This window comes from Acinonyx jubatus, chromosome B1 (genome assembly GCF_027475565.1).
Source record: "Acinonyx jubatus isolate Ajub_Pintada_27869175 chromosome B1, VMU_Ajub_asm_v1.0, whole genome shotgun sequence".
NCBI classification, from domain to species: domain Eukaryota; kingdom Metazoa; phylum Chordata; class Mammalia; order Carnivora; family Felidae; genus Acinonyx; species Acinonyx jubatus.
This window is the reverse complement of record NC_069382.1, coordinates 181,500,774-181,513,819: the sequence shown is the minus strand read 5'-3', so window position 1 is coordinate 181,513,819 and position 13,046 is coordinate 181,500,774. Positions and strand designations below refer to the sequence as shown.

Here is a 13,046-nt window from a genome sequence, read left to right as displayed (position 1 = left end):
AAGAGCGGGTGGGCAGGACGCAGCACGACCGGGGCGCTGGGCGGAACCGGACGCTGGGGGGGGGGGGGGGGCGCTGCGGCTGGAGAGGGGCCCGACAGCTCGGTACCTTCTCCAGAAGCAGCCGTACGAGGTGCTCATGCGAGCGGCGGGCCTCACAACCCTGCCGCACGTAAGCCGGCGACACCAGCCGCTCGCCCGCCGCGAAGCTCTCGCGGTTCATTTCGGCGGTGGCGACCGCAGCAAGAGAACACTCGACACACCCTGCACCCACTACTGAACCGGGACGCAACTCGCCGCCTGGACGGTACGGCAAGGCCTTGGGACAAAAAGCGCGTCTCGCTTTCGCACATGCGCAATCCGCATAGATGGGGGCACTGGCGAGCGTGGATTTGAGCATGCGCAGACGTCTGCGCGTGTGGCGGGCTCCTGAGACGGGCTTAAAGGAAGAGTTTGCCCTTGTGCAGAGGGGCCGAGGAAAGTACAGGGGAGCTATGTGAACTTCTCTGCAGAAAAACTTTCGGGTCTTATGTGTTCCAACTCCGTTGAATGGTGAGAGTTGCGCAGTCTGTGCTTCAGCCTTACACAGTGTTTCTCATATTGCAGAACCTTTCATCCTTTTTGCACGTCCCAACATTTCCTATTATTGCCTTGACAGCCCGCTACGAAATAACCGTGTCCCGCTCCTTCCGTCCTTTGCACTACAGAAAGCCCCAATACTTGTCACCCACCAACTGATTTTACTTTTTTTTTTTTTTTTTGTATACCCCACACCCATGCCCACATACCTATGGATATAAACTTCCTAAAGTCTAGGGACTTGGTTTTCGCTGCCATACCTCCCCAAGCGCCTAGAACAGTGCCCAGAATATATAGTAGGGACTACAAAAATTTTCTTGTTGATTTAATGAGTTGCTTTGACCATTAAACAACCCAGGGCTAGGTATGGGATATATAGGAATGAAAAGATAGGATCCCTGCTTTCAACTTCCTTGCACTCTTCTCCTTAGGTGAGCCTACAGTAATTCCTGACATCCCTCGAGTCCACTTGAGTTGGTTCATACTCGCTTGCAAAAGCTGATTGTTAACTGTGCCGTAATTTTGTGAGCTGGTTTTTAAATACAGCCACTTTAAATTATATTAAAAGCAAAAGTGATGAATACACAAACTTTATCACTTCCTACTTATTTTTACTACATTCTATTGTTTAAAGTGCGCTTCTGAGATTATTTACCTCTATTATATCCGTGTGGTGGAATCACAACATAATGGTGTACCACCGCACATCTCTTTCCAACTCCCTGTTGAGGGGCATCATGATGGGAGTTTGGAATTGGCCATGGTAGAGTGGAAATCACCATGGAAATCAACAACTGCTACACATCAGGCCCTGACCTCCCTGCTGCTGCCCAGGAATTAGTTTAGTATGTACCAACTCACCACTGTTCCTACTACATGTTCCCAGGGCATCCTACCATTTGTCAGCCTGGTACTTGTCAAGCTGCATTTCCATTGTTAATTTTCTGTTTTCCTTAACTAGATTGTGAACTCCGGTTTGACGAAAGCTATATGGGATATCTGTGTTCAAAGCACAGAACTAAACACAAAATAGATGGGCTACAAATTCAAATTTATCTGAATGATAGGCGGTTTAAAAACTTTGTAAAATTACACAGAAATATAAGCCACAAAAATAATGAGAATTTAGCTCATTTTTTAAAGTAAACATCAGCCTTCAAACTTTTGAAGAGTTCAGTTCTTATTCCCAAAATACAACTATTTTTGCAACTTCTTTGGAAAAGCCTTCAGAGCTATCTTGTCAATCACATATAAGTGCAAGACCCATCTCATTATTGAGTGGACACTCTAGGTTTTTGAGCCAGCAGTTTCTCTCACCTTACTTACCAGTCTTAATTTGGAAAAATGTTTGTTTCCAGAAACTAAATCCATCATCAAGGTATGCCTTCATAGAAATTATTCAAAAACTGCAGGCTGTGGAAGCAATTTCAAGAGAGGTATTCCAATATTATCTTCATACATTCACACACCCAATGAGTATTGAACATCTGACATTTTTTAAATTTTTTCTTTCTTTCTTTCTTTTTTTTTTTTCTTTAGAGAGAAAGCGCCTGTGCAAGTGGGGGAGAGAGGGAGAGAGAGAGAATCCCAAGCAGGCTCCATACTCGGTGCAGAGCCAAACGTGGGCCCCTATCCCACAACCCTGAGATCATGACCTGAGCTGAAATCAAGAGTTGGATGCTCAACTGACTGAGCCACCCAGGTGCCCAGGCATCTAATATTTTTAATAGCACAACATCAGAATAATTTAGTTGTCTTTACAAGATGTAACATAGTTAAAAATAGATCCAACATTCATAATCTGAATTTTGCTTGTGTCACTAGTTGTTTGACTTTGGGCACATTACTCGTACTCCCTGAGCTTTACTTTCCCCATTTGTAAAATAGGAACATGGAGGAGACCATTGTCTTGATTAAATGAGATGTAATCTCTCAATGCCATCTTTGCCTTGATGGACTGGTTGTACAAATGGACAAGGACTAGACCTTGTCTGATGTCCTAAGAACCCCAACCCATAATCTCTGCAGTAAGTAGCCCAGGAAGCCAAACCAAAACCCCTGTAGCAATCTCGCCAGAACAGTTAGGACTCAGTCAATGACTTCCAGCTTCCCAATTTTTTCACTTGCTTCCAACTCAGGACTAACCAGAGAAAGCCAAGTATGCTCCCTAAACCAATGACATAAGATGCCCTTTTCTAATTAGCCTACCTCCATCTTCCCCTTGCTAACAACTCCCAATCAGAGCATACCTGAACCCTTCCCATTTTTTTCACCATAAAGCTTTTCCACCCTTCTGCCTGCCATTGAGTCTCCAAATGTGAGTGATGGTGACTAACTCCCTTGCTATAGGAAGCTCTGAATGAATAGTCTCTGTTTATTATTTGGGTGGTCTCTGTTCCTTGCCACAGTTTTCCTGGAGACTCCACTGAGACATGGTCTGCACTGTCCATCACTGTGGCCCCCAGCCTTTGACCAGATGTGGTACACGCAGAGGACCCTTGTGCCTTGCTGCTTGTGGCCTGTCAAGTCTGTGCCATCGTCGTAAGTCAGTGCTGGGTCTGAACTCTGCTACCTTTGCATGGAGCTCCTCAGCTATTTATTGTACTTATTCTATCCTTGGTGGAATCAGGCCATTCCTTTTCATTCTTTTTTGGCTGTCTTTTATATTTTTATTTTGTATTGTGCTACCTGAAAATGCTGTTTGTCATAAAAAGGAGAATCATAGGGTAGAACACAGCCATAGGCCCTATAAGCCTGTTGTTCAAACCAGCCTCAGAGACCAGTGAGTTTGAAGTTCTCACCAGATGGCCATCCATTTGAACAAACATCACTGTGGGTCACCAATAAAACTGAGTGAGGCACTCCTTCCATCTTGATTTTTGGTCTTGAGAATTTGCCTTTAATTTAGAGAGGGGGCTCACTCTAATTTTCTACCTGCTGCGGGGGCACAGATTGTCAGGTCTGTGTTTGGAGGGGCCAACCCTCAGGTGGGAGGCCTGAGACACAAAGAGCATAAGCATCACTTTCAACCAACCATTGCCAGCTCTCCTGGGTTTGTCTAAGCCTAAATCCACTTCCCCACCAGAAAAAACTGCTGCTTCTTATATGTGGTGTCATTACAACCCTACTTCTGGTGGCTGTCTCTCTTAGTGGCATAACTTTCAGCAATGAGGATCTGGGCCTTCCGTGGCCACGCTGCGGGACATTTGACTTGGATAAATTTGGTGTTGATAGGCAACCTAGAAAAGAAGGGGAATTAAGATTTCTCAGGTCAATGGACTGCAGTTTTTAACTCGTATGCAGAAGCCTCCCAAAGAAATTCTGGTTCAAAATTTATTTCACTTAAACATTCTTTGACGAAAGCTCGTGAGCAATTTGACAAACTTAGGCAACAAGAAACTAGACTCATTTCCTAGTAAATCCTTCCTGTCCTTGTCTTCCAGTGGCCTCCCTATATCCAATACCCCTCTACTTCTTTACCCTTCTCATCTCTGTCTTTCCTCGCTTCTGTCAACTATGCCATTCTCTTCCTCTTGAGCAGACCCCCCCCACCATGTTTGCCCAACAGCCTCCTAACGCCACAAAATATCACATGCCTCTGAAGATCCATATCTTATGAGCCAGATAAGCAGGCAAGTGTAGAATTTAAACTTTGGATGATGAATTAAGGTGAATTAAGAGCTATAGTTAAAGACCTCCGTACAAGACCCCCAACAAAACCAGCAACTATTCCTAGAAGAATTTACAATGCTTTTGGGTACATATGATTCAGGGCTACCTAACCTACATCAGCTTGTATACATGTTGGTCAGAACCTCAGATGCTAAATCTTGGATAACAAAAACTAATTGGATTGACGCAGCAAGGGGTCTACAGGCTCTCTTTTATCCACAATAAATCTAGGGTTTAAAAAAATCCTGAAAAGTAGGGCAAAGCCTCTTACAAGCCATACCCCTAAACATTTCCAATAAAAATTAATCAGACTATAATTTAATCATGAAACCAAGAAAAAAGGTAAAAGTATAAGATATTTTTTTTTGTGCTAGACTAGATAATACCTCTGACAACATTCAGGAGTTAATAAAGGTGTCAGTGTAAAAGCAGCCCTTTTATCTCATTCTGTCAATGGAGTTAAGCCTGAAACTGAAGCCTAATTCAAAAATAGAAATTAGAATAGGAAATAGCACCTTTGCCTAAACACCTGTTGGTATATTTTAAAAAGGGTTTAGAATCAAAATGAGACAGAGTCTAAAATAAACTATGATCTTGCCGAACCAACAGCTAGGTGATACACCTTCCAAGCAACCATTTTTGACAAGGACGCTGTAGACAGTATAAATAGAAGGGACACTGGCAAAACAGAATGTCCTATCTCATAAAAGAAAACCAGGGACAAAGGAAAACCCTCAATCCTGATCAAAAAGGGTACTCTAAAGAAGAAAAAAGCTCCCAATATCCTGACTTACCCTTAAATGCCCAAGTTGAATAAATACAGTTGGTAAACCTACTCAATTCCTGGTAGATAGGTGCTGCTCTTACTACATTAAACTCCTCACTTGCTCAAAGTCTTTCTCAGACTAAACACGTGCACAATTCTTTCAGACAGAAATACAGATAGGTCTTTCAGACAACCCACAGACTTTTCCTAACTCCCAGCTCTTAACTGTAGCACTTACTCTCTTGAATGAAAAGCACTCCTTTCTGCTCTGTGATAGCACCCCTGCGAATCTGATAAGGAGAGACTTACTCCACAGATGTAATTGTAATATTAAATGCTCAACAGAGGAACTGTTAAAGTTCCAGAGCACTCTTCTATTCATAATCAAATTGTGTCTGTCAAGATATACCTTTGCCCTCCTCAGTATAATTTATGCATACTCCAGATAAAGTTCTTGCCATCATACCTGACATTCTATGACCTTCAAAGTCCACTGACACAGAAAAAATAATTGGAGCAGAATGCAGAAAGTTCTACTTACCAAACAGGGAAGGGTTATCATTTTTTTTCAAGACCTAAGGACAATCAATAAAATGTTTGTCCCTTGCTTCCCAGTAGTACCTAACCCAAATATCATTTTGGCATAATTCTACCTAAAGTTAAGTTGCTTCAAAATAGTTAATCTTTGCTTTGCCTTTTTCAATGTGCCAGTCCAGGATAGCACATTGTATTCAGTCATCATGTCTCCTTCATTTCCTTCAGTCTATTATAATGTCTCAGTTTATTCCTGTTTTCCATGACTGTGACAATTTTGAGGAATACTGGTCAGACATTTTCTAGAATGTTCCTCACCTGTAGTTTGATATTTTCTCATGGTTAGACTAGGGTTATTGGTTTTGGAGAATCCCATAGAGATGCAGTGCCCTTCTCATATCAGTTGTACATGACATTCAAATGATTTAATCACTTGTGGTATCCTAGATTGGATCTTGAAGTGGAAAGAAGATATTAATTAGAAAACTAGAGAAAGCCAAATAAAGTCTGAAGTGTGGTCAAGAGTATGTGTCAAGTTGGCTTCTTAGTTTTGACAAATGTATTATGGTATCATTAGGGGAACCTGGGTGAACATATGAGAACCTTCTGTTTTATCTCTGTAATTCTAAAATTATTCCAAAATTACAAAAAAGTTTACTTTTAAAAAATAAAAGAGACATTTTCAGATGAAAACAGAGAATTCTCACCAATAGGATACCATAAAAGGGAGCCCTAAAGGGTATTCTTAAGGCAAAAGGAAACTGGTTTCAGGTGGAATATCAAATGCAAAAAGGGGTAAAAAGCAACAAAAATGGCAAGTTATTGTGGTAAATGTAGGTTAATATTGTCTATATAAAAAAACTACAGTAATGGGTTGAGGGGTTTATATATGTATAGAGTCAAAGTACATGATTGGCATTTAATTATAGAGGGACTTAGTAAATAGAGTTAAGTTTTATAAAGGCTTTGTACTCATAGAGTGGCCCATGGAGGTTATTAGAAGGCAGAATCATGGACTTCTTCTCAGACTTACTAAATCAGAATTCCTATTTTAACAGGGTCCTCTGTTGTGGGAGATAAACTTAGGAATCCCCCGGGGTTACACCAGTGGGTTGACAAGTCATAAAGAAATACAAAGTCATAAAATGTTCACACCCAAGCTTGGGTAAACCAGATTGACACTCCAAGAATAGCGGTGTGCAAAGACACCCTGAGAATAGGGAGGCACAAAGGTGCCAGGAATAGGGAGGTGCAAAGGCACCCCAAAATAGACAGAGAGAGGCAAAAGCCTGAAATAGAAACAGTGCAAAGGTGCCCAATACATAGAAATAACAAGATTAAATATTCAGGGTGAAAGCACCCCAAATTTAGTACTATAGCAGAAAAGCTCCTTTCATAGGAGAATAGGGCCAGGTTAGGTAAATTGGTGAATTGGACTGTGGACCACTGCGCTGCAGGCAAAGCAGCCCAGAGGAGAAATGGTTAACAAAAGAAAAGGTGCCTTGTCAACCCTGAGGTTATTTCCCCTACCTGTCTCATCCCTGAGGCTAGCTAAGGTAAACATAGGTGCTGCCTCATGTCCGATGTAAACAACGCTCCTCCCAACTGCCTGGCGCCCGGATTTTGTTTTGTATTAACCCAAACCCCTAACCACAAATATCCTCAAGACCCCCTTTCCCTCACGACCACAAGTTAATGTTCACAGATTCATTGTCCCTTTGTGCGTGTCCGTCACCATGTTTGTAAGCCTTCTGATCCTAATAAAAACAGGCAAGGACCCTTATTCAGGGCTTGTCTTTTCCCAGACACTAGCCATCTCTCACTTTAATCCTGCGTCTGCTCCTTTGCTGGCCAAAAGAGAACTTTAGACATAGAGTCTATGACACTCTGTGATTTATATACACATTAAAATTTGGGAAATTCTGTTCCAAAGGCACTTCTATTGTCTCAAAAGAGAGTAAAAGTACCAACTGACATTAGATTTTTGTAAATATAGAATTTATTTTGTAATCTCCAGGATAACCAATAGAGAAATAGTAAAAGATTATATAATTTCCAAACTAATACAAGGGAAAAGAGGATTAATAAAAATTATCAGTTCAAAATGAGGTAGGAAAGAGAGAAAAAGAAATGAGTAGGACACGTAGAAATCAGTATTAAATATGAGTGAGCTGAATATTCCTTTTAGAAGATGATGATTATCAGACTAGATTTTTAATGACAAAAACAATTACATGCTCTTTGCTGAGAATGCATCTAAAACAAAAAGCTATGAAAAGATTAAAAGTTGAAAGAAAAAGAATGGGAAAAGATATAACATGCAAATATTAACAAAAAGAAAGTAAGCACAGATTATTAATATTAGACAAAGTAGACTTTAAGACAAATGGCATAAAAAGGAATACTTCATAAAGATAAAAGATCCAAATCACCTAGAAGGTAGAATAATTCTAAATTTGTATATACTTAATAACATAGTTTCAAAACACATAAAGTCAAAACTGTCAAAAGGAAAAATAGACAATTTTACAGAAATACTGAGATGTTATAGAACAGTTTTTAAGAACCAATAGAACAAGTTAGCCCAAAAATTGGTAAAGATACAGAAACACTATGTTTAGTAATTTGACCTAATGTACATTCATAGAATGCCGTACCCAACTGGAAATCACACATTCTTTTCAAGCTCACATGGAACATTTACCAGAATTGACTGAGTCCTGGGTCATGAAACAAGTCACAACAACTTTCAAAGCTGTGAAATCATGCTCTGACATGATGCAACTAAGCTAAGAATCAATAACAAAAACAAGATTTATTTGGAAATGAAGCATAATCCATACATGAAAGAAAATATTACAGTAGAAGTTAGAAAGTATTTTGAACTCAATGGTAATAAAAATACCACATATCAAGACTTACAGGAAACACCTAAAACCATACTTAGGAGGAAACTTTAAAAGTACATAGTAGGAGGCACCTGGGTGGCTCAGTCAGTTAAGCTACTGAGTCTTGATTTCAGCTTAAGTCATGATCTCACGGTCATGGGATCGAGCTCCCATTGGACTCCACTCTGATTGTGGAGCCTGCTTGATATTCTCTCTCTTCCTCTTTCTCTCTGCCCCTCCCCTACTTGTACACACACACACTCTCCCTCTCCCTCTCTCTCTCTCTCTCTCTCTCTCTCTCTCTCTCTCAAAATAAATAAACTTTAAAAAAAAAGTATATAGTAGGGGTGGGGGCAATAGGGGAAAAAACATAGAGTAGAAAAGGAAAAAAGGCTAAAAGTTTCTGAGCTAGGATTTTTATCTCAGAAGTTAGTGAATGAACAGAAAATAAATCCAAAGGATATACAAGGAAAGAAATAATAAAGACCAGAGACTAGGGAAATAGAAAACAAAGAGGGGACTAGCAAAACCAGTAGTGGTTTCTGTGAAGTGAGGGGAGTCCAGGTCCAAAGGCCAAAGAAACTCCAAGAAGTCAGTGTGGGTGGAGATTGATGTGCAGCAGGTGGCCAGGCAGTGGGAGAAGAGGCCAGACTTCCAATGGCGGATTTGAAGTGAAATGCTGTATGTTCTAGAGGAAACCCCCATCTACTTCTCCCTATGAAATAGTGAGTCTTTCTTATTAATCCACTGTAGGTTTTGGGTCTATTTGGGGGATGCCTTGAAGCACTAAATCCTGTTGTAAGGGAGGTGATTCAGAGAAATAAAGGCAGCTCAAAAGCACCTTGTCCTCTGATTTACACTAATAAGCACTCATACCAAGCCTGTGTACCAGGCACTGCTCTAACTTTACCTGCTATCACTCATCCAGTCCTGCCAGCAGCACGATGATGCTGGTATGATTATCCTCACTCCATTTTACAACTGAAGGAGCCGGGCATCAGAAAGGCCCGGTGGGATGGCACCATTGGTCAAGGGAAATAGCCAGGATTGTGAGCAGGCTTCTGACTCTGGAGACTGTGATCTCCCCCACTCCTCCGCACTGTCAGTATGTAGTATCAGGGTTCTCTCCACGGGGATGTGGATGGAATAAGAAGAATAGAGCCAGAAGGGGAGAGAGGACAACTTGCCCAGAAGTGTACTAAGTCATAAAGCCCATTAAATCCCATGACCAAAAGAGTCCCCCAGCATATTGGTGCCAGGAGTCCTTGATGCTAAAAGTGCAGAAAGCATCATAGACTCCTCCACTCCAGCACCACTCACACCTCACCCATAAGCAGTCTCCTCACGCCTCGCCCTGCCCCTTTCTCTCCACCTCTCCCACCAGCACCTAGACCAGACCTCTGTCAACCCCCCCTGGGCAAATGCAGTGGCCTCTCTGCTTCCACTTTGGCTTATCACCCCTTACCTTTCTCCAGTCCCTACTCAGCAGTGAGAATTATCTTTTAAGTAAATATCAAATCATGTGCTTCCCCTTTTGTTTTCCCATCACACCGAGCATGCAATCCAGACTGACCGGTAAAACCCTGCAAGGTCGGGGCCCCCCCTGACACCAAGCACTTTCCTCCCTCACTGGGTGGGCTCCCACCTCACTGACCTCCCTACAGACCCTGAAACACACTAAGTTCTTCTTTTCCCACCTCAGTATCTATCCACATGCTGTGCCTACTGCCTTAAAAGATCTTCCCCTCTTCATTTTGTGTGGCTGGCTTCTAGTTTCCTTCTAGTATAAATGTCCCCTCCTCTGAGAAGCCTTCCCTGAGTGTCTTATCTAAGCAGGAATCCTATATATATTCACTGGAAATTCTTTTATGCATTGATTGCTTGTGTAGTATTTGAGATAGAAGCTTCTGGAAGATAAGAACTCTGACTATTCACCTACTCTTCTAGCACTTAGCACAGTGCCTGGCACATGGTAAGCATTCACAAACAGTTTTGAATGGAGAAATGATAAGAATGGGTCCCAAACATTGCATATCATTTGGTGGTTGCTGGATGAACCCAAGTGTGGAGAGAGGAGATAGCAGGGAGTCAGGGACAAATAGGTGACATGTCAGATTATGAGGGCATTTTATTTATTTTATTTTATTTTTTTAATGTTTATTTCTGAGAGAGAGAGAGAGAGAGAGAGACAGACCATGATGGGGGAGGGGCAGAGAGAGGGAGACACAGAATCGGAAGCAGTCTCCAGGTTTTGAGCTGTCAGCACAGAGCCCAATGCGGGGTTCGAACCCACAGACTGTGAGATCATGACCTGAGCCAAAGTCGGACACCCAACCGACTGAGCCACCCAGGCGCATTTTATGAGGGCATTTTAAATTGTGCAGGAGCTATTTTCCATTGGGAGATGGAAATAACAAATAATGACCGTACCCCTTTGTCATTCTGTTCACATGTGTTCTAAAATGTTTGGGTAGGAGAAATGACAAGTGTCTTAAGCATGGCAGGATCTGGCTGTCATCAACCTCATTAATGAGGCCTCTTAAGCAATTTGAAGCAAAATAACTTCCACGCCAATGCCAAGCTTCAAAGAGCACTTGGAAGGAGGAAGTGGGGGAAGAGTAGAATCAGTAACTAGGTTGCTCAGAGAAGTCTCCTGTGATTAGAAAAAAAAAAAAAAGTAGTAATTACATTTTGCTGAGACTCAGGATTCAGAAAGCTTGGTCTTGCCTTCATCTTGTCTATTTCAGATGGAGAGAGATGGAATAAAAGTAGATGTGGATGTAGCAGAAGGTAATTTAAGACCTTCCCTGGGATGAGTAGAGCAGTTTCCTCTCTGGAGGGAGGAGAGGGGGGTAGAGAAGGCGGTCTCTGAGCACTAACACTGCAGAGATGGATATAATCCCCTGTAAAAGACGGAGCAAGAGAAAAGCTGCAGGAAACTTGTCAGGAGTCTGTGAACCGGCCCAGAGCCTGGGGCTTGCTGACACTTGAAAAAGAGTGAGGAAGAGTTTCCCAGGCCTTTGACACAGAGAGAGGGCGGTGGTGGAGCCCTGATAAAGGCAAGTGGTCAGGGAGTGCTGGGGAAGGTGGCTCTGGAATCAGGCCAGTGGAGTCCAGAGTGGCTCTCTTTCTTTCTCTCTATAAGTTTGGGCAAATTACCCAGTGTCTCTGGGCCCCAGCTTGCTCCTCTGTGAAAGGGGCACAATAATAGTAGGGGGAAGGCAATGAGGGATGATAAGTGCTCAGCCCGGCACCCAGCACGGAGGAGCACTCGGCAAATGTGAGACTGTGATCTCTGCCCTTACAGCTAGTCACGGCCATGGTAGTGAGTAGGCCATTTGAGCCCAAGTGTGGACTTGCTCACTCGGCTGCCTTCTCATGGACCTTACCAGGGGTGGGAGAACTACAAACTACATTCTCCCAACTCCCTCCCAACTAGCGTTCTAGAAGCAAATTACACGTAGCCCATTAGACATACTTGCACAAGAGTTGGAAGGTGGAGGGCGTATTCTTGCTTCTTTCAACTGTGTTATTAGCAAGCAAGGCAGTGGAGATATGAGGGTTGTTTTTGTTTGTTTGTTTGCTTTGTAGAGCCTGTTCCCTGGGTGTCCAGAGGAAATGCGTCTTCCTGATACGAGTAACAGTCTCGGCGATGGGTTCTTGACATCATAGTCCTCATGGTGGTCTTGGCAGGTGATAGAGCCCCTGGTGGGTCAGTTCTGAAGTATGCTGGGAGTCAGTTCTAGAAGCCCAATCCAGGGCCCACATCTCTAGACCTCCCAACGATTCTGTAAACATCTTATTCCCTATGCTAAGCTCCTTCATAGTTAAATTATCTAGAGTCATGTCTGCTTCCTGCACTCAATCCTAACTGCTGCTCTAGGTGTTTGCATTTCTTTCCTTCACAATCTCAATTATGTACCACATTTTTCTGCAAGTGAGAAAACATTTTAAAGCATCACTCACGACACCTGGTAATATTATTTTCCTGCTTTATTCACACCTACGGAAAGACTGACTAAATGTCTTTTCTCCAAATAACTAAGCCTAAAGCATTGACATCCCGTATGACATTACAGCTGCCCCAAACTGCAGCTGTAATGCTGGAAGGGGATATCAAAGTCAGAGTAATCAGAATAGGGCAGACCTCACAATCCCAAACCGAGGAAGTGAAGCCCAATCAATACTGACTTTCTTATGGAATGTTGTAAATGGGAAGAGAACTTTTCCAGTATTGCCCAAGAAAGATGGAGCATTGATGACTCAATATAAGTCTTCCCATTTTGAATCTTGGCAGATTCAGCCTTTCATCGAGTGTGACTCAGCATGCCTCACTGGTGACTGTATTACTTAAAAATAGCCACTCCCTTTGCAATGGACTCAAATCCTTTTTGGAAAAAGGCAGAAAAGAAATATATTCTACAACCTTACTTTTCTTGGTTACCCTATTGATAAAAGATCATGCTGAGCCTGTGACAACCTCTGCTGGTGTGCTTGTCACTTCTCTATCTCCCAGAACACTCACAAGTTAGCACTCTAGACTTTTCTCAAGCCTCATAGGTCTGAAGTCATTTTATAAATGATTCAGTTCTACAGAACCTGAGAACCAT

The 13,046-nt window shown here is 42.3% G+C and overlaps 1 protein-coding gene and 1 long non-coding RNA gene across 3 annotated transcripts in view; one reads left to right on the top strand and one right to left on the bottom strand.

Moving 5' to 3' along the window:
* The window catches only part of SEPSECS (Sep (O-phosphoserine) tRNA:Sec (selenocysteine) tRNA synthase), a 35,730-nt gene extending 35,490 nt beyond the window's left edge, over positions 1-240 (bottom strand). For both annotated transcript variants that reach the window (XM_027048367.2, XM_053217504.1), the window contains exon 1: positions 107-240. In XM_027048367.2, the coding sequence (XP_026904168.1) occupies positions 107-220 (114 nt within the window). In that variant the 5' untranslated portion in view covers positions 221-240. The remainder of the gene's footprint in view (positions 1-106) is intronic.
* Positions 241-249: 9 nt separating this feature from the next.
* On the top strand, positions 250-8,721 carry LOC113596191 (uncharacterized). Its single transcript, XR_008296382.1, has 2 exons — positions 250-549; positions 2,985-8,721. It is a non-coding gene; the product is annotated as an uncharacterized LOC113596191 (long non-coding RNA).
* The last annotated feature ends 4,325 nt before the right edge of the window (positions 8,722-13,046 follow it).